This window comes from Carassius auratus, unplaced genomic scaffold (assembly GCF_003368295.1).
Source record: "Carassius auratus strain Wakin unplaced genomic scaffold, ASM336829v1 scaf_tig00023824, whole genome shotgun sequence".
NCBI lineage: Eukaryota > Metazoa > Chordata > Actinopteri > Cypriniformes > Cyprinidae > Carassius > Carassius auratus.
Window position 1 is genome coordinate 34,606 of NW_020525297.1, and position 23,405 is coordinate 58,010.

Consider the following 23,405-nt stretch of genomic DNA (forward strand, 5'->3'; position numbering starts at 1 on the left):
CGTCTTTCTCCAGCTTTTGGGCGGTTTGGTTGTGAGCCCAACTGACACAGCAAGTCTCAGTTGAGATGGCATCCATTAGTCTCTCATTGACACGTCTGTAGTGTACACAAGTGGCGGGCGCCTGCTCTGGGCCACGGGCATTGATTCATTGTCAGTTTTCCATGAATGATGATGAGCATAAGAGGTCTCATTACCTTATTATGTTCATTAAATCTTCTTTAGTTCCTGTGTGTTTGATCTCATTGTGCATTATTAGCTCCAGCAGAACACTGGGTTGATAACAGATGCTTTTTGCTGTTGTTTCTGTGTTCTTTCACTTCTCTGAAACTTATTTCAAGGCAATGACAGAGTCAAATCCATCAGGATTATGCCACTGTGCGGCTGCTATTAGACGATGCAGACTGATGTATTCTTATGCCACGCAATTGGCTGTGGCGTAATCTGTTCCACCTCACTGTGCTTCACGAGGGTATACGAGCCTCCCTACTCATGTACACAGATTATTCATCTTCTACTGTGCACGGATGGTATTGTGGAATATTTATTTTTCTGGAATTTCAGTGTTTCTTGTCTAAATTTAAGGAATGAAAACAGAGAAAAATGATTTGTATGTCTAAATGGAACAGGGTTTTCTGAGGAACAATGTTATTTTAATGATTTGTGTTTAAATATTTATTTGTATGTGTGTGTTTGTGTGTACACTGAGGCCATATTGCATCATAATATATGAGAATGATGCTCCAAATTGATGACAGAGCTATTAAAGTGGCAGAAAACACGTGAAGTATACTGGACATACTGTATAGAGAAGTATACTATACTATTATGCATTGCATGTTCATAATTGCAACAGGACTAAACATTATAATATGTCAATTGCTCAAGGAAAATAATTTGATACTAAATGCATTTTGTTTAGAGGGCTACTTGTGTATTCACAATGCCCAAAACGGTATTATTGTATTATTATTTTAACAATATTATATTTGATAAACTTTATTCAATATTTTGCGTGCAAGTAGGAAATGTACTGTGCTTGCTTTTATCTCGTAATACTGGGTACAATAAAAATATTCACATCGCATCAAAACAACATCAGATAGCATCTGCACAAATACTGGACAAATAATATGCAGCAATTAGCCTGTAAGAATTATTATTATTTATTTATTTATTGACGTTTCAGGACGAATTTATTTGCATCTCATTTAAGGTAAGAAATATACAACAGGTGTCACTCTTGATCCTTGCCTCAACATTCCTAGTCAATAATTTGTCACATCGATAATACTTGCGGAAGTGCAAAGGTGTAAGGTTGAGTATGTTATCTCGTCAGTCGTGATATTTGCGTTGAAATCTGTGCTGTTTGGTTTCCTCAGGTAAGCAAAAACCACTTACTCGCATAGTTTAAATCCTTTAAATTTATCGGCCGTGATGACGTTACGACGTATAAATTGCGTGCGGATCAAGGAAGACGCAAATAAGTGACACGTACGTCTGTTTATAGTAGTATGGCAGTGAAATACTGATTCCAGTTATCGTTTAACCAAATGTACTTCTTTTTAAAATGTTCATAACTTTGTAAAAGTCTGACTCGTATTGATTTAAATCGTCTGAAAGCGCATAAACAGAACACATATTTTTAAAGACGGGTATAGAACAAAAAAACGATAGGTTTAGAAGAATCAACAGAATAAAAAAGGAAAAAAAAAGAAAAAAAACCTTGCTCAACAGGAACTTAAGTCAGTTTCAACATGGGTTCTCACCTATGTGACCACTAAGATGTTCCACATGTATTTTCTAGTGATCCCTTCTATGATATAGAGTTATCTTGATTTGATTTAATTTATTAATGATTTAGATATAATTCTCAGTAGGCCTATGGGAAAACTGTACTTAAAGAGCTCTGGTCATAGGCTACTATTTACACTAGCTGTGTGAAATGTTCACATGAAATCAAAACTGTCACTTTTGCACATAGCTGACAACTCTGTGTAAAATACATGAACATTTTTAGCCCCTTACCTTGCAAATGCTTTAATAACAGTACTGTCTGGTAAATAGTATTTATTAGTTATTATTATTTATCCTGTGTTAATTTATGTAAGTGGGCCCCATATGTTATGTTCATAAGTAGGTAGATTTGATCATGACCATTCTTTCTCCTTGAGTATTTTCATATGCAATGGTTTGATGGTGTCCTCAGACATGTGGCATGTTGCTTTAACTAATTCTCCTTCATCTGTTGCAATGCAAGCTTGAGCCGCTCCATCCTCTTTCATCTTTAACATAAGACACTATAAGATGAGTGTGTATCATTAGTGCCACAGAAAGTCGCCCCCAGTCTGGACAGCCTGGCCTCCATTTTTCAATTAAAGTTGCTTTACAATCAAATAGCCCAGCACAGTTAGGAAAAGGCTGCATTGATTAGTGTACAAATTAACACAAGAAAGAAATCATTCTCCCTCCATAAGCTAATTTGCCATCCTCGGTTCTCCTTAATAAACCCCCTCCGACTGACTTTTTATACACAGACCCTCCACTGCCTCAGTAAATCCTGTAGATTTAATAACCATAATTGCAATAAATTCGGTAAACATTTAGATTGAATGCAATAACTGTGTCATTTACTCCAGTAGGTTGCTTTAAACGTAATTTAATAAAAGGGCAAAGGACCCTCCACATAGGCTAGTCACTAATCCTTGGTGATCCATGTGTACACATTAGGCTGAAGCATCTCGGGACGAAAATAGACAACGATTGATCTAGATTTCCTAGAAAATATCTGATCGCCATGGCTTGTTGTTTAGAGAGACTTTACTTGGTGGAGCCTAATTATGTTTGTATTGCTACTCCATTTCCAGTCATTTGTGTTGGGTCCACTGGGTCTTAACATAGGCCTATTATCATTCAAACCCTTAAAGGTGTACCACAACATTTATCTGCTTAGTTCTTTGTCTTAGATGTGAGCTGGGCAGTTGCATCCTGTTTTTGTGTTCAGAATTGTAACCCAAAACAATATGTTCCATAAACTACTAGTTTAACCAGATGTTAAGTGCACTGAGAATTTTTTTTTTTTTACCCTAAACTAAAAATTCTGTAAATATTTACTCACCTTCATGTTGTTTTAAACCTGAATGACTTTCGTTCTTCTGTGGAATGGAATAGAATATGTTTTAAAATTAAATGAGATCCAGGCAAAATTGGACCCCGTTGACTTTCATTGTGAGAAGTCGTTTTCCATTTTATCTTCTTTTGTGTTGCAAAGAACACCTGAGAGTGAATAAATGATGATAGAATATTAATTCACTATCCCTTTAAATAGCATTTAAATTATATCTCTCTTTTTTCATGGCAGCCATTCATCCTTTCTATGTAAATTAGCAAATTATAGTGCAATGTAGACAAGCACATTTTTTGCCATTTAAACAGCTGTTTCAGGTGTCTTTGTTTTAATTTAGTGAATTAATTTGCATATTTACCTGATTTGCTTAATTCCTTTAGTGAATAATGCTCTTAAACAACACAGACAGCGAGAGCAAATAAATAACACTGCCATTCTTTTGCACAATTCATTCCTAGTAAATTCCCGCCATAATGCATTAAGCTTTTTAGATAAATACCATAATGTTTTTGCTAATCTTACAGAAATCATTTTAAACAGCATTCTGTAATGCACATCTCTATAAATGTACAAGAAACACTAAATAGAGAAGATGCCATAACTATTTCAAGCACCACCTCATTTCCAGAGATTTGCTGCTGGCATTTACGCAGTGAAAAGTTTACTCCCACTATTTAATGCGAGAATGAAGATCGCTCATCTTTATATACAACCGCCACTAAAACCATTTCATCTGAAACAGTTCAGAACATAATGTCAGCCCACTCCATATATCTGAAGCTCATTACAGGGGGAAAAAGGTTTGCAGTAATTAATTACCCTGCTAATTGGGCCCTCAGCAGTATTATTGTCTGTGTCTGTGCAGCTTATTTAGTGTACAAACGAGACCTGCCGCATGATTGTTTCTCTGGCTTTAGGAGGCTCATACACCCGGCTATTAGCACAATGACTGTCATCCAGACACTGAGAGTTCAGTCTGCTACTGAAAAACCTTTATGAGAGAGTTTATTTTGATATATTTATATATTTCTATCTCTCACTCTGTCTTTGATTCCACCTGTGCATATGTGTGTGGGTCTGTGTGTGTTTGTCTGCCAAACCAATTTTTTAATAATGTACTTGAGGAGCTGCGCTCTGATTGCCAGCTAGTTACGTCAAGCAAAAAAGCAAAAGCTTGGAAACACAATAAGAGTCTTAATATATTTATAGATTGTTTTAATATGAAAATAAAATTAGATGCTCAAATCTTTATGGATGCTCTGGTGATAATACATTTACACCTTGTCAACAGCTCGAAGCGTTCTGCATTTTCTTTCTGTGTGTTTGAGTCTTTATTTATTCCCAGTACTGTGTGTTAGTGGGATGTGTGAGCTGTTTTACTATAAAAATAAACTATTGCAATTGTATGTGTAAATGTAACTTTTATTACTTGTTTCACACAGCAAGCATGGCAGATCTTCAGAACATTTCTGGGGGTAAAGCAGAGTTGCAGCCTGAAGCCATAACTGATATTGGTGTGCTGGCATCCAAGAAAGAACCTCCAGCAGGCTACTATATTGTGAGTTAGCAATTGCCAAATATGTGTGTCATTTGGATCCGTAAATTTGTAAATAAGAATGTAAGTGACAGGCAGTCATTAATTACATTTAAAGAAAAAAAAAATCTATAAAATGTCATCTAAAAATCCAATAACAACAGAATACAATAAGGTGAACAAGTTATTTTAGCAGTGCTGTAATGTTACATGAATTTTCTTTTTTTTAAGAGTAATATAAATCTTCACTATAAATTTAATCGTAATCAATATTTTTCAACTGTATACTGTAGTAAAACTACATTTATTGTCAATGTAAAAAAAAAGGTACGAAGCAAACGTAGTTTTCAATAAAGATTACAACAATTTTTTTTTACAGTAAATCATAACAAAAATATCAGGAAACATACAGTTTTACTGTTTTTATCTACAAATCACGAGGTAATTCACATATTTTACATTTATAATAATTTTGCAATGACATTTCATGTATTTGCCTGTTAATTGTAATATATATATATATATATATATATATATATATATATATATATATATATATATATATATAATTTTTTTTTTTTTTTTTTTTTTTTTTTTTTTTTACTGTAACATTTTACCATATCATTATATTTAAAATTTCCTACAGTGACGATTTGTACATTGTTAGGAGGGTTAGTACACAAACTCATGTCATGTATTTTACTTTGAAACTTAATATCTATTCGTGTTAAATAAATCTGCATTTGGTTTCAGCTTGCTGGAGACTTGTTATACATTGCTAAATTGCAGTTTTACTCAAAATTGAACATTTAAAAAGTAAATTGTTTTATTTTCCCTCCTCCCCGAAAGCCAGCAACTTAATTTACTGATAAAGTTTTTTTTTTTTTTTTCTGCTCTTCCTCTGGCCGGCTAAATGCCGCGAATCCTTCGGCCTACCCTGAGGATAGATTTTAACAACTCTTTCAGATGAGGCCTCCAACAGAGCTTGGCACTAGTGCCCTGTGTTTGTTTAAGACTCAGATGGCACTGACACAAGGGTGGCTGCGCTTCTGCAACTCTCAGCAATCCCAGGGCGCTGAGAGGGGAAACTAGGACAACAAGTATCAATGGCCTCTAGGATAATGTTTTGTGTGTGTGTGTGTTGTCTGTTTTGTGTGTGGGTGTGCCTCAAAAAACACTGAGAAAAGAACCAGGGCGGAAAGAGAGAGGGGAAGTTTTGTGAATAAAACAAAGCACAAAGCTAACACTGTATAAAACAACTCTGCGTTAAGCTTACGGGCAGCTAGAGTTCTTCCTCTCCGCTTTCCTCTTCTCCATCCGTTTTCTTTCTTCTCTCTCTCTCACTTCCCGCCCCACCCGCCAGTCCCCAACTGTTGCCGTCTCCGGCGGGTTGTCTGTGGGTTGGCACGTTGCTGGGGTTCTGCCCACTGGCGATGAGGATCCGGTGTACGCCACATGGTACCAACGTGTTTTCAGAGGCCCTGTTCCACTTGGCCTTTCCCTCCATCACACACAGCAGGATGCAACTGTTTCACTTTGTTTGCACAAACAAACACATTTATTTATTAGCAACCTTTACAAAAACCAAATATAAATTAATTTGAAAGATTTGTCTGTTTTTAAGAGCTAGTTTTAGTAACTGTTCTCAAGTTTGACTGTTTTAAACTGATTATTGGTAGCTTCTAACAGTCAAATCTGTCCACTGTCACTTTGTTTGCACAAACAAACATATTAACAACCTTTAAATAACTTAATATAAAAATGTATCTTTCAACTAGCTTTTAGTAGCTAGTTTAAGCAATTACTTTTTAATTATTAACAGCTCCTGTCAATCCATGCATCGCTTTGATTGTACAAATTTACAGGTTTATTAAATCGATGTGCAAGCAAATTTAAAGGGTGAAATGCTCGTTTTCAATCAATATCCTGTTAATCTTGAGTACCTATAGAGTAGTACTGCATCCTTCATAACTCCAAAAAGTCTTTAGTGAAGTGAGTGAAGTGACATTCAGCCAAGTATGGTGACCCATACTCAGAATTTGTGCTCTGCATTTAACCCATCCGAAATGCACACACACAGAGCAGTGAACACACACACACACACACTGTGAGCACACACCCGGAGCAGTGGGCAGCCATTTATGCTGTGGCGCCCGGGGAGCAGTTGGGGGTTCGATGCTTTGCTCAAGGGCACCTAAGTCATGGTATTGAAGGTGGAGAAAGAGCAGTTCATGCACTACCCCCACCCACAATTCCGTCCGGCCCGAGACTAGAACTCACAACCCTTCGATGGGAGTCCAACCCTCTAACCATTAGGCCACAACTTCGACTTTAGTTTTATTATATTCATAAGAGAAAGATAGTCTATACCGATTTTTCCCGGAAAAACACAACCGGCTGGAGGCGTGACGTGTGGGCGGAGCTAAAGAATCACGAGCGCCAGTAGGCTTTTGTGTTGAGAGCGTTTGGAAGTTGTGACATTACCGTGAGGAAAAAAAAAACATCATCCAAAACAAACCATGGCTAACAGTCAGATTCAGCCGTTTATTTATGATCCAGAATCAGATCCCGAGGCTTAAACTGAACGAGAGCAGCAGCAGCAACGACTCGCTCCGTGCGGGGCTCGAACCCGGGTCTCCGGCATGGAAGGCGGACGCACTAACAAGGAGGCAGAGATATTTTAAGCAGTTTTACTCACCGCCTGCGGTTCCAACACACGATCGTGACCCTTTTTCGTTGGGATTGCATCATCCTTAAGAAATAAACGATACGCAAATCCATCGTCAAACTGGGCCTTGTTTGTAAAACAAGCATCTTCGAAATGCAGGGAACAAACACTTGCACAACTCCGTTGATGCTCTGTAAAAACAAACTCCATCCACTGGTCCTTTAATGCTGTTTTTTGTTTTGGTAATCTGTGCAGGGTTGTCTTGCCCTGGCAACCAAAAACACACTTCTTTTGTGACATTTCGCAACGCTCTCGCTCTGATCAGTGAATGTCTTTGCTCTCAGTCAGTGCTCTGCTCTACGGGAGCGTGCGCTCTTCCGGCAGACGTGCCCTCAGGACCCATATAAGGAAATTCCGCTCCATCTAACGTCACACAGAGCCATACTCGAAAAAACCTTTCCGAAACTTGTGACAAACCGGAAGGAGTATTTTGGGAACAAAAATACTCCTTCAAACTACAACTTAATTTTTGAAACTTTGTCCATGTTTAGCATGGGAATCCAACTCTTTAACAGTGTAAAAAACTCAGTATGCATGAAATAGCATTTCACCCCCCCCCCCCCCTTTAAACTAAATCACATACTGTAATGTTAGTTTTATAGCTGATATTTTTAGAAATTGTCTTTAAAAAATAAAGTGAATTTTGAGTATCGGCAGCTTTCAATACTTACCTCTTTTTTTTCACAGCCAAATATAATCAAACACTCAAAGCTATTTGTTTTTTGCAGTAGCTGGTTTGAGCAAATCCTGAAATTTTGAATTGGATGCAACTGTTTTACTTTGTTTGTTAAAACAAAACTGTTTATTAAAAAAAAAAAAAAAAAATTAAGTAGCTAATACTTTAAAGCTTTGTTTTTTTTAAACTCTGATTATCAGTTTTTTTGCAGCACTTGCTAACCAACAGGATGAAACGATTTTGTTTTGTATTTGCGCAAACAAATACAACAACCTTTACACCAGATTTTAACAAAAGCTAAAAATTATTTGTTTGTTTTTAAAAGCTAGTTTCTGCAAGTGTTTTGAAGGTTTTTTGATGATCATTCATCAGTCATCGTTTCACCTTTGTTTTGCAATCAAAATGTATTTGTTGTCATTAATAACCTTTACTTAAAAATGTAAGTTTGTTTTAGCTGCACTTCTGAACTTTATCAACAATCTCAAAACAGAAAGGCACAGGAGACTTATACTTAAGTGTCACTTTATTAATTGTGAAGAGTTTTCTTCATACTTCTCACTTTACTAGTCCCATTGCTTAGCAACTGTTTTCAAATTCAGGCTGCGTTGCCTGCCCTAGTTGTGTGGTGGCATACAGACTCCTTCGGTGCCTGGTTCCTCCCTGTTTGACTTTGGGCTTCACAGCTCCGGCTCTTTGTTTACGCTGACAAGAGGAGCGGGGCACTGACCTGGAAAAAGTGGCCAGGACGGGTTGTCTTGTAAAGGGAGGAGGGAGCCGGTGAAGGAGGGGAGGATATTGTGGTTGATGTATAGACTCCTCCTGAGAGCTTTCGTCCTAGCCAACGGCTGCAGCTCCACCAGACTCTTGCTGTCTCTGTCCACCACTTTTTTTTTTCCCTCTATGTCCGTTTTCCTGTCAGGTTGTCTGTCTTTTCTGAAAGTTTAATGTATGCCTGTCAAGACCTCACAAAAGATCACTTCCGAGTTGTGCGTCATTCAAAACAGAATTTAAAATGGCAATTTAAAGGAACAGTTCAACCAAAAATGAAAATGTTCTCACCCTCAAGCCATTCAAGATGTAGATGAGTTTGTTTCTTCACTGGAACTTTAGCATTACTACATCTGTAAGAAACAAAACCAAAACAAAGCAAGTTGTGTAGTGCTTATTTTCTCCAAATCTGTTCCAGTGAAGAAACAAACTCATCTACATCCTGAATGGCATGAAGGATTTTGATTACCTATTCCTTCAATTTCAGTTTGGTTTCTCAATTAAAGTTGAATTGAGATAAACAGGATGCAAAATTGTACTTTCTTCAATTATAATTAAAATACAGCTTGTATAACTGTATGCATATAATACATTTAATTTTTCTGAATTAATAATTAAACATTATCATAGTAATATGCATGAAATTATATTATATTATATTATGCAGCTAAAATTGTTTTGCTAATGAAATTTCTGTTGTGTGACTGTTTAATTTTAATTCAGTCCATTCAACTTTTTGTTATTTCATTTCTAATTTAATATCCTGTGAAAAATTTTTAAATAGCGATTGCATCACTACAATTGTTTTAACTATTTCAGGAAGTCAGCTTGATCTCTACAAAGCACAATGAAGTCTCATTTAGCTTGTTCAAGGCCTTCTTTGTGAGGTATTGTCTCATCCTTGTTGTCCCATGAGGGGCCGGTGGTATTTTTACCCTTTTTGGAGGCTGAAGATTCTTCTCCACTTGCGTAGGGCTCTAATGAGATGGAGTGAGAGCTCAAGCAAGCCTTAATTAAGCCAAGTATGCACAGAGCAAGGCAAAAAAGGAAACACACACACCGTCCATATATTAACTGAATCTCACCTCAATGCACATTCTCCTCTCTGTGTATTTTTTTTTTTCATGTAGGTTGCACAAACAACAGATGGCTTCGACGCCAACCTGTGGAAGGACAGCATATTTAAATCCAAGGTCACACGCTATCTTTGCTTCACCCGGGCTGCCACCTCCAAAAATGTAAGTGAAAACGTGTACGTTTTAACATGCTCATTACAAGTTTTTCTCCAGTTTCTTCACGCGCCGTTAGGGTGCGTTTGCCCCGTTTGCTTCAGTCCATCCCTCATTAGGGTTCTGCTCAGATCTTTGATCACAAACTCCTTCAAAATATGTTCCATCCTTTAAAGTGAAGTATCTAAACCGAATGCAAATACCACTCTGAATTTAGAATGGTTTGAGATTTTTTTTTTTTTTTTTACTTGATGTATGAAGTCCCAGCATGCTTGCATTTGAAAATTTGTTTATGATTTCCAGTTCCCCCGAAGGAATTTGGTTTATGATTATTCATAAACGCAACTCTGCGCGTTAGTATTTATGATTTCATTTGGCTCAATTAACCTGGTCCCTGCAGACAGTTTGGATACCTCCCAGCCATTCATCAAAGATGAAGAACACATCCAAAAAATGTCAAAATTTGGTTATGGGGATTCTTGCTTATGAAATATGACACATCAAACAGCCATCCAATATGCCTGCTAAAGGAGCACCTATTTTAAAAGATTCCTCTGTGAATTGAAACTATTTGAACATTTACCTCTCGTTTGGCTGAGCTAAATTGAGAATGAGTGCCTTTTTATGTGCAGGTATCTGTCTTGAAAGTGAAACAGGTGGCCCAGTCATGCTATTCAGGTTATTGGTCTTCATTTAACGTGAATAATGCTGAGTAAGCGAAGGCAATAAATAATGTATTTTTGGGAAACATTCTATACTTGTTCTAAGTCTAGGATTAAAGATCCTAAAAATCTGTATTTATTTAAATGGATGTTGTGTTCATAATTGAGTCTAGCCTGCTGATGGGTTGCTTGTATGGAGTTTGTGAGGATGGTGAAAATAGGATGTGGCTGATGATTGTTTGAGTGGGTCATTGTTATTCAGTGTTACATCTCACCATTGCATCTGCCATTTTTCTTTTGTATGTGCTGTTGCAACAAAGCACATTTTACTGATTCATTAAAAAATATGTTAAATACACTTTTAAAAAAAAAATCTAAATTGATTTTCTTCATAAATGTTTTCTTTCACCTTTATGAATGGTTATAGCTGACTTTTCTATTTTAAAAATCATCATATTGTAGAATCAATATGCTTGAAAACCCCTATTTTGTAGACTAAAAAATGTCATGATAAATGTGGTGTTTCATGCCACATTCAAGGGCACTCGATACCCTATAAGACACGTGTGGTTAAACATTCACGATCACATGGTTAATCATTACGGTCACATTAACCTTTGGTCTAAAAAAAAAAAAATTCTCTGCAGGAAAATGTTGTTTCTCTCCTAAGTTTACTGAGACAGATGATTGGACAAACCAGTAATTTTGGGCAATATTAAGATTCAGTTTGTCATTATCGGTTAGTTATTAATTTGAAAATGACTGTGTGGCCCTTCTTAAAATCAAAATTTACCTTATTTAATTTCTTAATTAATGTTTGTAGTTCCCTTATCAAAAGCTACTCTCGATGCTGCGCTCAATAGCGCTAATGAGAACAATCTTTGTTCAACCGGTTGTGAAGCATTGTGTGTCAAATACACCAATAATATTGCATCACAGTCCCGCCCATAGCTGGTGCCGGAAGTAAGAATCCAATACAATTTTCTCCATTGCCAGTTGGGGTATAAGCCATAAAAACGTAACCATATATGGTAGACTTAAAAACCAGCTACGGCTGTACTAAGCGATTGTATATGCTCATATAAATGCTAAAAGTTCATGGGGCACTAACTTTGTTTTGAGATAAATGCCTTTTATTCGCAATGTCTTGGATAAGTACTTCATCACCCACAATCCTGAACAATCTCACAATCCCACAGTGATGCATCTGATTGGTGGAACGCGTGTAACTGTCTGGTTAAGCCCCGCGAATTAGGGATGCACTGAAATGAAAATTCTTGGCCGAAACCGAAAACCGAAAAAGAGAAAACCAAGGCCGAAACCGGACCCGAAACACCGATAGAAATTATGCCAATTATTAGTACCATTGCATTTATTGCTATGACCGTGTAACAATGCACAGTATAAAATAAAATTCAAACTAAAAATTTATCCCACTCATGTGTATATTTAATAATAATGTACAGGCCTACTGGCCTGCAGAAAGGTTTTAAAATGAACAGTTCTCTCATAAAAACAAAGTGCATTTAGGTGAAGTGCATTTGAAATTTTTCTATGTAGGACTAGAAAGTGCATTACTTCTCCAGTTGGCAAGACTGTTAACACTTCTGGGGATGGGGACTTCAGACAGATAACCATCTAGCTGTTGAGCAGTTGAGCTCGTCATCTGCCTGACATTTGAGAAATATTTGAGAGAGTGTATTTAAATAGGGCCAGGGCATAAATAAACATTTTTATCAAATTAAAGCAGAAATCTAGCAGAAAATCTAGCATAAATATGGCTACAATCTGATATTATGTATGTATAAATGTTTGTGTGTGTGTGTGTGTATGTGTGTGTGTATATATATATATATATATATATATATATATATATATATATATATATATATATATATATATATATATATATATGTAGTAGCCTAAGAACAAAATAGCCAACGTATTATTATTATTTGAGGCACTTTCTTGCAGAATTCCACTGAACATATCAGACAACGATGGTGCATGCCACTCATCTGGTGCAGAGAGGTTTTTTTCTGCGCTCTGATCTGTCTCCTGCGCTTGGCGCTTCTCCGTATCCGCGCGGGTTCTCCGCATCCAGCGCGGCCTGGATCATTTCTCGTGCGCGCTGCCTTATTTCCGCATCCAAGTAATGGACTTTATAACGAGGATCAAGCACATTCGCGATGAAGTGCAGAGGATCCGAAAAGATCTCGGTGAGAAGTGTGCTAACAGACTCTATAGGACTGTACTTTTCTTTGTTTTTACTTCGTGGTCCGTCTTAATCTCTTTGTTAGGAGACGTTTTAGTGCTGCGAATAAAGGGATAGGAAGAGAGAGAATGTTCTCACTGGTGTTAAGTGAATGTAGCGTGGAGCTCGTGGTCTGCGCTATGCAGGTGCACGTGCTCGTGCAGGTCTCGGTTTCTTCTTCTTCTTCTTTTTAATGTTTAACGGCGGTTGGCATCCAGCATAATTGGTGCATTACCGCTACAGGTCTCGGTTTCTGTTTGCGTCATCACACATCTCGGCCGTGTTGTTTCGGTGATAAAAGTATATCGGCAGAAAACCGAAAAGGCCATTTTCGGCCAAAAATTTTCGGTGGCCGAAATTTCGGTGCATCCCGACCGCGAATGTCCATGAAGACCGAAGATCATTAATAAAAAAAAAAAAAAAAAAAAAAAAAAAAACTTTGTTGCGTTTTTGCACGGTAGACTTATCAGTGCAATCATGATCTCCTTGGCTGCCATGATGGATTTTTTCAAGGAGGGAAACAAAAGTGTTAAAAGGGGTGAAACCCACTTCAGATCGGGTCATGTAGTTGAGTGTAGCATGTCCGAGGGTCAGCTTGTGGGTTTTGTAAGGGCCAGCATGAGAGACCTACAAAGTTTTGGTGAGTTTTGCAGAGAGGTTGGTAACATTAGTTAGCATTATTATTCCCTTTAGCTAGGCTAACTGTAGCCTTCATAAGGTTTGAGTCATATCAAGCATTTTATGATGGCACTGTCAAAACAATAACTCTTCGTGCATTTACTGAACATTGTAATAATTCATGGCAACGACATGTGTTGATGACTGAGCGGTGATTGCAGTCAGGTACAAAGCACTGCACCATGTTGCTGACGTTATCATTAACCGATTTCACACACGCACACAATATACACAATGAATATAAAATTCAAGACACAATACCTATATAAAACACTATTTATTTACACGATTAATACTAAAAGAACTGCTATTAACTGCACATTCACTATATAAAATAAAATTCACTGGAGGAAAAAGTTTGCGTGGCCGTCGTCAGATTTGGAAGTTGCTCAAAAGGCTCTTTCGCGGTTCGACTTCAGTGAGGCGTGGTGGTTTATGGGATGAGTAGTTCCTTCACTCGGAAATGAAAATATGTACACAGTCTTGTACATTTGACTTTTTTGTATTTTCTCTTATTGTTTTCCCTCGAAATGATATGTTGTATGCTTATGAGTTCAGCCGTAGCTGGTTATCCTCAGACATGCTCTAAAACTCTTTATATACGGATTTTCCAAAATGTCAATTGGAAAAATTAATGGGAAATTTATTTCCAGCACCTAAGCTCTCTTGGGCTGTGGGCGGGACTGTGATGCTCTATAGCCCCCTTCCTCAAATCTTACCCTGGAGGTCCAATGCACTGCAGAGTTTAACTCCAACCCTGATCAAAGTCACCTGCCTGTGATTTTCTAATGATCCCAAAGACATTGATTGGCATTGATTAGCATACTCAGGTGTGTTTGATTAGGGTTAGATCTAAACTCTGCTGGAAAGTGGATCTCGAGGTCCAGATTTGAGGATCCCTGCTCTATAGGATTAGATAGCCTCGGCAGGTGACGTCATTGATAATGTGCACCTGCAGGTTATAAATAGATGTGAAACGGACACATTTTCAGGTTTCTTTGGCTTCAGAGACCGCATTTTGTGTGTGTGTGTGTGTGTGTGTGTGTGTGTGTGTGTGTGTGTGTGTGTGTGTGTGTGTGTGTGTGTGTGTGTGTGTGTGTGTGTGTGTGTGTGTGACGCTGCTGAAAGCATTAGTTTAAAAGGGAAGCAAGTTGAGAGTGAAAATGAAAGTTCTAACTATTCTTGCTGATTCTAGAAGAGATGTGTACCTCGCTCTCCATGGCCGATCTCTGAAGAGAAATTGCATGTTTATTGTTTGGAAGAAAAGCATGCTGCTTTCACGTTCTAGAGTGGCAGTTGTAAGCACTGCGGTTGAGTTCCTATCTGCGCTTAGGCTCTTTTCTCTCACAAGCTCTTTTCTCTCAAAGTTATTTTGCATCCCGCTCATTAAGATCACGCTCCAATCTGGAAGATCGTACAGTTCTCGCGCCCACCTCCGAAGCGTGCCCAGGCACTTCTTCGAATTGGGTAGAGGCTGCTGTAGCTCTAGCTTCTGTTGAAATGGACATTGAGATTGCTCTCTGTTAGCGTTCCTTTTTGCGATTATAAGCACATGACAAGGATGCTAATGACAGACGCTTCCCTCATTGGCTGGGGAGCGGCCTTAGATGGTCACCCAGCCCAAGGGATCTGGAGAGGTCATCATCTCGATTTGGCATGTCAATTGCCTCGAATTGAAGACTGTATTTCTGGCCCTGAAATACTTCCTCCAGCAGTTATGAGGCTACGTATCAGAAGTGGACCTCTTTGCTTCACAGAAGATGGCACAATGTCCCCTCTTTTTCTCTCTGACTCATCCGGCTCCCCTGGGTCTGGACGCGATGGCCCATGCATGGCCCAGACTGCATCTTTACGCCTTTCCTCCGATTGCTCTGCTCCCGGGAGTCCTGGCCAAGGTCCGGCAACTGGGGTCTTGCTTCTTATTGAAAGCGCCCCGTTGGCCGACCAGAGTCTGGTTCTCAGATCTAATATCCCTCCTCGATGGCTTACCATGGGCATTTCCAGTCAGGAGAGATCTTCTCTCTCAGACACAGGGGACAGTATTTTTTCCGGCCTGAGCTCTGGAACCTTCACGTCAGGTGCTGCCTCAGGGCAAACAGTTTCACATTGGGTGAAGGATGCTACTGCTCAAGTGTGCGGCAGGTTGGTCCTCTGACTATTTGTCAGGTTCTATAGTTTGGATGTCCATCCTACTCATTTTCAAAGCCTTCTGTCCTCCGCCATTAACAACACCGGTGCAGGAAAGACTTCACCTACTGTGTCCAGTACATGCTCTTCAGATTTACTCCCACCGCACTAGCCAGTGGCATAAGTCAGAGCAGCTTTTCATATGCCATGGGGGCTGCCATCAGGGGTGCTGCTGCCACCAGGCAAACAGTTTCACATTGGGTGAGGGTTGCTTTTGCCCTAGCCTATGAGGAAAGTGGTCAAACTTCACCTCTAGGAGTAAGTGCCCATTCAACCAGTGGGGTTGCATCTTAATTGGCTTGAGCAAAAGGTGTGCCCTTGCAGCAAGTGTGTGATGCGGCAGGTTGGTCCTCTCCACACACATTTGTCAGATTCTGTAGTTTGAATGTTGATGCGGTGGTGTTGGTATTTTCATTCCCATTAGCGCTGTTGATCGTAGCATCGAAAGTATCTTTTGATAAGGGAACGTCTTCGGGTTATTTGACTGTAACCCTGTTCCCTGAAAAAGCGGGAACGAGATGTTGCGCCTCAATGCCGCATTGTCGACGTGTCCGGACATCTCTTCAGACATAGGGGTAACCTGAATATGTGTACGTTTCACGTCTATTTATAACCTGCAGGTGCACATTGTCAATGATGTCACCTGCCGAGGTTATTTAAGCCAATTATTGCCATGTTTGACACACATGCTTCACAACAGGTCGAACAAAGATTGTTCTCATTAGCGCTATTGAGTGCAGCATCTCTTTCCCGCTTTTTCAGGGAACAGGGTTACAGTCAAGTAACCCGAGATGTGTTCCACTGAAAAAAAAAAATGGTATTCAAAGTTTTCAATCAAAAATTGCTAGGAAATTTCACAAAGATACAGCAAGTAACACATTGAATTCAACACAAAATTTGTAAAGTACTGCAGTATTCTTAATTTTATTTAGTTCGTCTAAAAATCATTTTTTATTGTGTGTAAAAGATTCATCAGTGCACGTTGCTAAGACTTCTTCCTCTTAAATAACTTTCCTTTCCTGCTCCTGTCACTTAGGCCATGTGGGCTATTGGTTGGTGTTAACCAATTGTCAGGTTGTAATTTCTGAACTGTAAATTTTAGTGTAAGTGCAATCAAAGTGGAGATTTCTGATGTCGGATGTCTGATGGCCAATAAAAGATGTGTATTGTAATTGAAATCTAAATGTGCACTAGGTAAAGTGCAATAATATAAACAAATAAAAGTGTATTTTGGAATTTTTTAGTTTCACAGCACATAATGAAAAGCCAAATAGCCGAAAATCTCAAAATTGACCCGTGACCAGAAAAAAAAAAGTTTTTATTTGTCACAGTGCACACTTTTTATCATAGCTGTAAAACTACATCTTCTAAGCCCTATAATGGCTATGAGATTCAAAGATGACGTTGTAATCTGCTGTGGCTGGTTTACCCTGGCCATTTCCAGCACGCTTCTGCCTGTTGATCAAGTTCAATGAGAGCTGCAGTTTTAGTATGTAGCACATCATTCCCCTCTGCCACCTCTCCAGCGTGGAGTCTTAAAATGTGTGTCTGCACTGTTTTGAAGTCCCTGACGCTAATAAAACATGGCAGCGCCATCAACAAAGGCTATTTTGTCTGTCAGTCAAAGTGGCCCCCACTGTAATTGTCTATGACAAAAACAGATTCTACAGAATTAGCCAGTGAATTATGTGGTGGGAAGTAAACAGTTTGTGATTTATCATACTCAGGGTTGGAGGTAGATGGCCCTTTGTCAGGTCCTGATGAGAAAAATCTCTCCTGCGTCTTTTATTAAAAAAAAAGTGTACAAAAAAAAAAAAACAGGCTTCATGCATAGTAATAGCATTCATCCATATTTGTACCCTCAAGTCAGAACTATGAATAAAAATGGTCTGAAGTGGTAATAACTGCCGGGTAACAGTAGTGACTGCATCCAGAATGTCGGACTCATCACGTCACGCCACGCTAGCTGCACTCTTTCAGGGCTTTTGCTGGATTATTGCTATTTATCACGGCGAAAAATGGAACCATAATGAGTGCAGGCTTGGAAGGCTAAGGGAAAAAGTCATGCTTGAAAATGTCAACTAAACAGCTCCTGATTGTTTTCAAGTACTCCCTGTTCTGAAGCACAAGCAATTTGGCCTGCCACTGACTGGCCCGAGCGCTGGGCTGCCATGTCTGAAGATGATGGCTAGCGCACAGGTGCTTGCATTCTTAAAAGAGGGCAGCGATTCAACAAATTTGTGTGTGTGCGTCTGCGAAATACTACAAGCGGCCTTTTCATTGTAGGTACGGATCATGCATAATTGAAAGCCACCCACTTCTTGAAGTGCCTTTATTAAACTGGCTCATTGGTTTCAACTCATATAATCATTATTATATCCCTAATATTTATTTCTTTATTTATTTCTGGCAGAAGCAATTATGCAACGTGGTCGTGGACGTGAAGTTGATCGACTTGAAGGACTGTTTGCCAGAGGGCTTCACTCCTATACAAGACACCACGGATACCCGTAAGCACAGTTCCTGTCTTTTTTTGCTTTCATCCTCTCTTTTTCTCTCTCTCTTCTCTCTGTAGTCATCCTGAGGGAGCGCTTCTCCAGAGGTTGTGAATGTGAATGTTTCATGGGCTCAGGTTTAGCTTAATTTATGATAGTGCGAGAGAGTAAAATAAACATTTTGCCCCGGAGGTAGGAGGAGAGGAGAACGATGAGTCATTGTTTATCTCTGCCAGAACCCAGCTTTTCTTTATGATGTGCTTATTTATTTATGTATTTATTTGTGCAGAGCGGGAGTGGATGGTGGTTATCTAATATTAATGAAATGCATTCCCTTGATGCTTTAGTGCTTTTTGAGTGCTATGTATTTCTCCCCTTCTCGTCTTCTCTCTTCTCCTCTCACCGCGCCTTTGAGAACGCCGCAATATTATTTTGGCATTGGGAGTGAGGGCAGCATGTTTATTATTTTCATTATTATTGCATTTACACGGCCCTCGCCCCTTGCAGCCTGGAAACGAATGGGATGGGCTCAGGAGTAATATGGCCGAGTCTGGTACCCGGGTTCTGGAGGAACGACTAAAAAGAAAACGGAGTCTCATTGGGCGCTGGTTTTAATGTGCCGCTTTCTTCTAGCAAAGCCATGTTTAATAGATGCCTCAGCCACTGTATTGCCATTTCACTCTCAGTCAAGTCCCTTATATCCTTCTTACACACATATTTGATGCTGAAGATTCCCCTCTAGCACCCTATGACATTTATATGCAATTATGATGGGCTTTCATATACTTATATGTGCCTTGAGCCTCAAAACATCACATAGGTTGCATTTATGTGGTGTTCAAATATTAATGCACAAATATATTTAGCTTGTCTCTCTGTATAAATTGTTAGGAAATAGGTAGTTTTTGTGCATATATTGTTGTGTCATTGTTTATAAGGCTTCCCAAGGACAAATAGGTCAGGCAATGTTTGTGGGGGAATTGATGCATAATGTAGGTTTTAGTTATGAGTATATGGGACTGTGGCAAATAAAAGCACTCTGGTTTAAATGCAGTTACACTGCTGATAAATGAAAGACATAATTAGGGCTGTTTATGTTATGACTGTTATATCTCTTTCTCTCTCAGAGGAGCAGGCTTTGAGGAAGGAGAGACTGTGTGTGAAGTTGGTCCCCAGGCACTGCGCTGATATGGCTATATGCAATATGGTTGTACAGGGGAAATCAAAGCACAGCCTCACTAATTATACATTTATAGGGTAAGATATCATATCTTTGGTATGACAACCATGGCATGTTTTTTTGAGAGTTATGTGTTTATATATGATGCAGATGGTTTGGTCACTATTCCCTGCGAGGTTAAAGAAGTACCAAAGTAAATATCCTGGAGCCATGCTTATTATGCTGTCTGAATCGTCATTTTTTTAACCAAAGTAGATTTTTCTTCTGGTCTGTGTGTGTGTGTTTTTTTTTTTTTTGACCGGCTCCTATTTCCTCTAGTGCACCTCACTGCCTGCGGCCTGCTACAGGCATTATGGGCGCTTGCTTTACTGGTGCTGCTCTTCTGACAGTGTTTAAAGCCACCCCTGATATGTCTTACAAACATTATATAGTTTTTTTATTGACAATATGGTGTTTTATACCTTATAGATTGAGCAAGTATTGTTTGTTTAGGGCACTGCTGTTCAAAAGTTTGAGGTCAGCAAATGTAAGTTTTTTTTTTTTTTATGAATTTAAATTATCTTATGTTGATCAAAGCTTGATTGCAAATACAGTAAAATTTTTACATTTTAAAATAACTTTTCTATTTGAATAGTCACTGAAGACAAGTAAACAGTCATACAAAAAGATTAAATAAAGATAAGCAACTGATTACCAGCAATAGGACAAAAAAATACAGTAGAGCAAAGAAATTCTATATGCATTGTACTGTATAAAGTAAGCAAATGCCTAAAAATTTAATATATAATGTGTAAATTAAATATATAATTATATATTATTAAATATATAAGTTACAAAAGTGATTTAGTCAAGACAAGAGCAGTAGGAGATTTTCTCCCTTTTTGTTGTTTGATTAACATGAGTGACAGACAGTGGGAATATTAGACTGCTGTCACTTTAAGAGCTGCCAATATACTGTTACACATTTTCTTTTCAGCTGTTTGATTTCAGTAAATACCTAAATTACTGTGTTTACAGGGATTCTTGAAAAGACAGGGAGTTACTGTCACATACAGTTTGTGTATTTAACCATTCGAGGCCTATAAAGCAGCAAAAATAACACAGTTCAGTACTCCCACACTATGAGCACCATCTTCATGTGCACGTGCCTCACTGTCTCTCAGACTCAGGCACATATAGTGAAATGAGTTCTCTCTCACTTCTGGTTCCATTTTAACGGCTTAAATTAATTTGTTTTTAAACTGCAATGCTTAAAAAATCTGTACAAGACTCTCTATCAGTTGACAATTTTCTACCGGTTAATCATGTCTACCAGTATATCAGCCTCCCATCAGTGCTTTAAGTGGGCCGGTACGCACCGGTACTCAGTACCATCACTTCCAAATATAGCTCTTGAGCGTATCGCCACCTCTCCGTGCGCCCAGAACGTGCTTTTACCGTACCGGTACGCTCATTTGGACATCTGTTTTAATATAGGTTTTAATCTTTTACCTTCACTTCCGATTTTCAGAGCGCCCTTCACAATGCAAGCTTCCTAATTCATCCCACCGAGAGCAGAAACTACATTACCCATTCACCCTTAAGTTATAAAAGTGAATAGCGCATGTGTCGCTTTTCCCACTGTTAAGTGTCAACAACTCAACGTGGTCTGAGAATGTGTAAAACTCGTTATGAGTGTACACTCGGTTCGGTTATAAATCAAATACAGTAAATTACTGTATTACATATTACACTTAATATGTTCCCTTGGCTTCAGACTCTGAATACTGAAGAGAACATGATCAGAATCAGATGATTCGCTGACTGACACATCACCAAATCTAAATAATATCACTGCAGGTCAGACTCAAGCTAATGAAGTAATGCAGCTATTTCAGGTAGGGTGACCAGACGTCCCGAAATCTAATCAGTTGTCCCGACTCCCGAATATGGCCCTAATTGTCCCTAAAATTGTACTAAAACAAAATCTTGAGTATTTATTGTCTGGTAAACATTAAAAACTGTCTGCGGAGGTTGAGTCGTCCTGCAGCCAGCCCCTGCTGCTCATTGGCTGCAGCATCTATTTTCTTATTTCTAAAAAAAATACTGTAGGTGGCTAGGCACAAATTTAGATATTCATTTATCTAATTAATCTATAGCCTATGCACAAAGACAATATGATCTTTTTGTCCACTTTTTGTTTTAAAGCTTGATGAAGAGAGCGCAAGTTGCTGCAGCTGCAAGGAGGACAGTGATGCACGCGTACAGGAATGATTGACAGATCGCGGCAATGTGTACAAAAAATACTCCGCTACACAGTTATTTCGTTAGCTTATGAACGTTAGCGTTACAGAAAGGTCTGATTTACGCACTGTTACAACATTCATTGTTTTGTTTTTTTACAATGACATTGGAGTTCATGATTTTAATGTTGCTGTTTCTTGTGGCAGACTAAAGAGTAATGACAGACGGTTGATCTTTGAATAAAAATGTGTTTAGCTAAGGTTTGAAATTCATTTATTAATATATTATAGGCTACGAAGTCTAATATCATAAGCCCCCCATCCCGTCACCCAAGACCGCAGACCCCCCCCACCCCGTTAATAAATTAGGCAATAATAGAGTACCGGCACCTCTTTTGGGCCACTTAAAGCACTGCCTCCCATTAAAAACTGCTTTGTAGTCTTATGGAATCTGAGAGACATTTGTTCATGATTATTTGATGAATAAAAAGGTCAAAAGAGCAATTTATTTATTTATTTAAATTCTTTTGCAACATTATAAATATAGTTTGTGCCACTTTTTGATCAATTTGACGTGTCCTTTCTGAATATAAAGTATTAATTTATTTAATAATAAAAATAATAATAAAGACTAAGGGTTAGGGTTAGGCTAGGGTTACGGTAAGTGTACATATCATTTTAAATGTTCATGATAATGAAACAAGCTGTTTTTTGTCCACAGTGAGCTGAATGGTTTGGGGATTTGGTATCAGCTGGGAAAAGTCATTAAGTCGCAGGATACAGTGCTTAAAACCTCCTCTACCGCTGGTGTTGCCAGGTAAGACCCTTCACTATGAATAAATGTACTATATTTCATGTTTTAATAGGATACTCCTTAACACAGAATGAGAAATTGCACATTGAGTGTTGTTGGATGATGGATAGTCCAACATTCTGTAAAATTAAGTTTCTAAGAAGTTGGAAATGTCTCCTTTTCAAGTTCAAGAAACAGAATGTAGCATAAGATAACTAAGTGTTTTTCCACTGATAACACGGAGTTCGGCAGGGACAAAACAGAAAGTGCTCAAGCAGGAGAGACCGCCACGAGGAGAGCGCAATCTGTTGTCTGCTCTGACACACAACACAAACGTCTGCCCAGCGGCCTCTCACACAAACACACGGCCTGGAGGGAAGAACACAGAGAGGGAGTGTGTGACTTTGTACCTCATCCAACTCAAACATGTCAATTATTAATGTGCAGGAAGTAGTGGGGTTTTTCCTCTGTAAATAGTAAATAAACAATCACTGCTCCCATCCTATAGTTGATAGAGCGGAGAGGTTGGTGGGGGTATGTGATTGTGCCAAACGAAAATGCCAGATTTGAGTGTGCCAGAAGACTTTGAAGGTCCTGGCAATGCAGTTAATACAAGTAATCATAAAGCTTAGTTGGCGTTTTATTTCTGCAAATTTTACCCACTTTGTATTTCAATGCCTGTACGAGAAGTTGCCATTCCACATGCTAAATTTTGGAGTGGAACAATAGAAAAACATCTTTCTACACATTTCAGTGGACAAAACATATTTGTCAAATGTATCGTCAGATGAATAATCAAACACACCAGTACCCAACTATTGAACAGACTTATCTTTTTACATTTTTTTTTTTTGCTCACTTCAGATTAAATATGG

The 23,405-nt window shown here is 38.6% G+C and overlaps 1 protein-coding gene across 2 annotated transcripts; it reads left to right on the forward strand.

Annotated features, from left to right (window-relative positions):
* Positions 1–1,295: 1,295 nt before the first annotated feature.
* On the forward strand, positions 1,296–22,632 carry LOC113078009 (multivesicular body subunit 12B-like). Of its 2 annotated transcripts, XM_026250285.1 has the most exons (6): positions 1,296–1,379; positions 4,567–4,682; positions 9,961–10,068; positions 18,254–18,350; positions 19,463–19,592; positions 22,459–22,632. In XM_026250285.1, exons 2-6 carry the CDS (start codon positions 4,572–4,574, stop codon positions 22,556–22,558), a joined length of 546 nt encoding a protein of 181 aa, XP_026106070.1. In that variant the 5' UTR covers positions 1,296–1,379; positions 4,567–4,571; the 3' UTR covers positions 22,559–22,632. The 2 variants fall into 2 exon arrangements, with proteins under 2 accessions (XP_026106070.1, XP_026106069.1); XM_026250284.1 differs by lacking the exon at positions 1,296–1,379 and having other exon boundaries at positions 4,227–4,682; positions 22,459–22,630.
* The last annotated feature ends 773 nt before the right edge of the window (positions 22,633–23,405 follow it).